Source organism: Pteropus vampyrus, unplaced genomic scaffold (genome assembly GCF_000151845.1).
Source record: "Pteropus vampyrus isolate Shadow unplaced genomic scaffold, Pvam_2.0 Scaffold1, whole genome shotgun sequence".
In the NCBI taxonomy this organism is placed as follows: domain Eukaryota; kingdom Metazoa; phylum Chordata; class Mammalia; order Chiroptera; family Pteropodidae; genus Pteropus; species Pteropus vampyrus.
In genome coordinates this window covers 4,272,907-4,276,801 of record NW_011888782.1, presented here as the reverse complement: position 1 = coordinate 4,276,801, position 3,895 = coordinate 4,272,907, and the positions used below count along the sequence as shown (strand labels likewise).

General features: G+C 49.8%; 1 protein-coding gene across 1 annotated transcript in view; it reads left to right on the top strand.

The window, feature by feature from the left end:
* The window catches only part of RFTN1 (raftlin, lipid raft linker 1), a 180,608-nt gene extending 177,232 nt beyond the window's left edge, over nt 1–3,376 (top strand). The window contains exon 9 of the mRNA XM_011355131.2: nt 2,002–3,376. Coding sequence (XP_011353433.1) covers nt 2,002–2,379 — 378 coding nt within the window. The 3' untranslated portion in view covers nt 2,380–3,376. The remainder of the gene's footprint in view (nt 1–2,001) is intronic.
* Nucleotides 3,377–3,895: the final 519 nt, after the last annotated feature.

The window sequence follows — 3,895 nt, the reverse complement described above, 5'->3', positions numbered from 1 at the left end:
AGGACAAAGGTCAGAGGGTCTTTTGCTCAGGAAAATTGGGGGACCCCTGATGTTTGGGGAGTAGAAGAAGGCTGCAGTTCTGCTGAGTCGTTAGCCCACAGAATTCATTCCTCTTTCATAAATCCAGTGCCCCGTTACTCTGAGACTTCCAAGGTGTTCTCCTTAACACCCTTCAGTGTTTCCACGTCTTCTCAAGCTCGTGTGCCCAGATTTGTTCCAAGCATGCAGGCTCCTGAACTGTCTTCCTCTGGGACAGTCATGTAGTCGACAGACTCTGCAGGGCTTTGAATGTTTCCCCTCTTTTTCTTCCTTAAATTAATTTCTCTTTTTGGAGATCAACCAGAAATAATGTGCAGAGGCACCAGTCCCTCCTTACTAAATCCTGGGCTATGTTTTGACTCTAAAATTACAAGACTGGTTCACCCTGAAACGCAGGCTTGGCCGGGCTCTGTCCTCCTCCCATTCATTCACCCCACAAGCAGTGTTTGAGTGCCTGCTCTGTGCCAGGCACTGTGCTGTGCCCCAGGGACACAAGAGTAAGTAGGACAGGTGGCATCCTCGACCTAATGAAACTTACATCTGGTGTCAATAATGGTAACAGCAAACATACCTGGTATAGTATGTGCTGGGCACGGTGCTATGACATGGATTATCACATCACTGAAATCACATAAGTACCCTCTAAGGCAGGGCTTGACAAACTACAGCTCACGGTCCACATCCAGCCCACCACCTGATTTTGTAGATAAAGTGTTATTGGAACAGTCACACTCGTTTGCCTACATATTATCTATGACTGCTTTTCTGCAAGAACGGTAAATGGTTGCAGCAGAGACCCTGTGACCAGAAAGCTTAAAATATTTACTATCTTCTATAGAAAAAGTTATCTGACCTTGCTTTTATAGCAAATCAGGTTAGCAGTCTTGATTTCAGTTAGAGTGATGTCCCCCTTGTATAGATGAGAACACTGAGCTGTAGAACTAAGCCAGTGAGAGGTGGAATTTGGACTCTTCACAGGAGGTCGCACTCCAGGCTTGGATATGACCTGGTGTTCTTGCCCATTTCTTACTGACTACACCCCCTGGGCCCTCCCTGAGTCTCTGTTGACGTCCCTGTCACATGGGGGAAATGCTTGATTGCAGGTGGAGCTTCCTGGGAAGCAGACTCTGAGATAGATTTGGATAGAGGAAGTTTTAAGGGGGAGCAGCTCAGGAACACCTGAGGGGAAAGATGGGTGCCGGAGTGGGCAGAGGGAGTTGAGCTGCGATCCAGTCACTGTAGTGGCCTCAGTCAACCTTCCAGGTAGCTCTGGAGCTGGGATGGCCTTTCAGAGTTGTCCCGAGTTGGGACAAGCTGGATGGGATCCCGCCGTACCCCACCTGGACCAGTCATTGGTCGTAGGTTGCCCCAAGAAGGAAGTGTGACCTTCACTGAAAATGGTGGGGGGTGTCAGCAGAGAGGGGTTCAGTGACGGCTGTCAGCAGGCAGCAGTCCCCACGGCTGGAGCGGTAAGCCCGCTAGTCCCACAGGGGAATCTGGATGCCCCACATCCTGTGCCCTTCTAACTCAGGTGAGAGAACGCCAGCCCCAGTGCCTGGTACAATCCACAGCCTGCCCAGAATGGAAGCGAGTAGCCAGAGCCCCGGCACTTAAGGGTAGGCCCCGTGTCCCCTCTCCCATTCTCGTCATCAAAATGATAGGATTTCTCTTTCCGAGCCTTCGGTATGGGGTCAATTGAAAGAAGTACCCCTCGGCCCCCACAACACTCTGAAATCCACCCCTGGAATACACCTCATGAAAGGCATCAAGCAGGCACTCGCCGTGGGGATGATGTGTGTGCGCTGTAATGTTTGGTGCCGCTAATGCTCCGCCCCAGGAAGGCGGGGAATTGGGTGTCTTGCTGCAAAAAATGATGTGGGTGTGAATGCAAGCGGACATTCAGGTAAAGCTCCAGGTTCACGGGGACTGCCTTTATTTATCCCCATACTCTCTGATTTTTAGTTTCAGTGGCGATTCTCCCGAGAAGACATGCACAGCAGGCAGATGAGGAAATCCAAAGGTAAACTCAGTGCCAGGGACAAGCGACAGGCAGAAGAAAATGAGAAGAATTTAGAAGACCAGTTTTCCAAAGCTGGAGATGTGGGAAACTGTGTGCTGAGCCAGCAGCAAGAAGAAGGAGCCTCTGAGGAAATGAAGGTCCAAGAGGTCACAGGAAAACAGCTGTGTTCTGACAGCCGATGCTGTGTGGAGAATGGTCCTGCCGGCCACTGCGGGGCACCGGAGGGGGGTTGTGAGGGGCACTCGGGTCCCGGAGACGATGCCAGGGAGGGAGGTGCTGAGGAAGTGGCTGCAGAGCCCGAGACAGCAGAAGACAACTGAGCCTCAGGCAGTCGGAGCTAAAGCCAGAAGAGTTGGCCAACCCAGGGCACTGTGCCGGCAGCCGGGTCGGGGCCTGGTTTGCCCTGGTGTCCCCTGTTGCTCTTTGGCTTGGTTTGACCTCTCCTTGTGAGCTCGCCCGGGCCCTCCAAGGGCCGGCTCCCTGACAGTGTTGGTTTCTGCACATGCATTTGATACGTGTTGTAATGCCCCAGTGTTAGAATGCAGGAGGTCGGGTTATTTCTTCTAGACCTCGGGGCTGGAAGCCCAGCCCTGGCTCCGTCACTCCTCAGTGGGAGGGTTGGATCATCCAGTGCCTGTATCTGCCCCCCCCCCAGGGCCTCCAGGGAGCATTCGGGTCAAGTCCATGGGCCTCCCTGGCTACAAACCAAGACTGTGTGATGTTCATTCCCACACCCCCCAGGGGCAGTGTCCGTCCCTTGCTGTTTTCCACAGCTACCTGGTAATCGTAACAACCCCTGGAGCCCTGTCAGCTGCTCCTTGCCACCTGAACCCCCCAGACCCTGCTACTTTGGCAAAGAAAATGACATTAGGGAGAGGGGAGGTGCCCCACCTCCTAGCTTTTCTTATTCCCATAGATACTGGTGATCTAGAAACGAAGAGGTAATTCTGTTTGTGCACCTGCTCTTGCAGAATGTCCAAGAAAGTATTCTGTGTTAGTATTAATGCCAAAAAATTTTTAAAGGTTTTGTATTCATCACATCATGTGAACACACGTTTTTTCTGTCATTTCAGGGCAACCCGCCTGGTTGGATGTCCTTGTTATGTGCTATTTTAATCAGTGTATCATTGGCCAAGTTGTTTCCCATGTATGCTATCACATGTTTATATCGTCCAGAAAGTATTGTTAAGGCTTTAAGTAGATGCAACTGGCAAACCTTGGAGAGAGAATGCCACGTGTCTTGACCAAAACAACAGCCTGTCTCTTCTCTTTCTGGTTTAGTTACTTAAAGCAATAAATCATCTATGAGTTAATGCATTGAGAGTATTGAGTATTTATTGTATCATAACGAAAACTCCTAGCTTGATGTCCAGAGGACTCAACCCCACATCCCTCATTTATTTTTCATAAGTTTCTAACTCCTGGCAACACGATGATTTTGGAGAAAATGAGGCTCCTATGGGAAACAGCAGAGCCAAGTGATCCCACTGTGCTTTCTTGTCATTTGTAGAAAGAAGACAGAAAGTGGGATTCAGGTGCCGCCATGTGGGTCGGGGTTCGGCAGCCTCCCATTGCCCAGGGGGATGGAGACAAATACCTTTTGTAAACAAACAAAGCCCCACGCCAGTTTCTAAGCATGTTTTCAAGCTTTTAAGTAAATTATTTAATGAGGCAGTTCTTTTCCTTGTTTGCAACTTTACTAAAATAACACACATTGGTAATATATCTTTATAAAGCAGAATTTAAGACCCCTGTACGGTCACATTGTACATTTTCCTCTTGATTTTTGAGCAGACTTCCCCCACCTAACTCCCAGAGCTTACCTAGAAAGGTTGA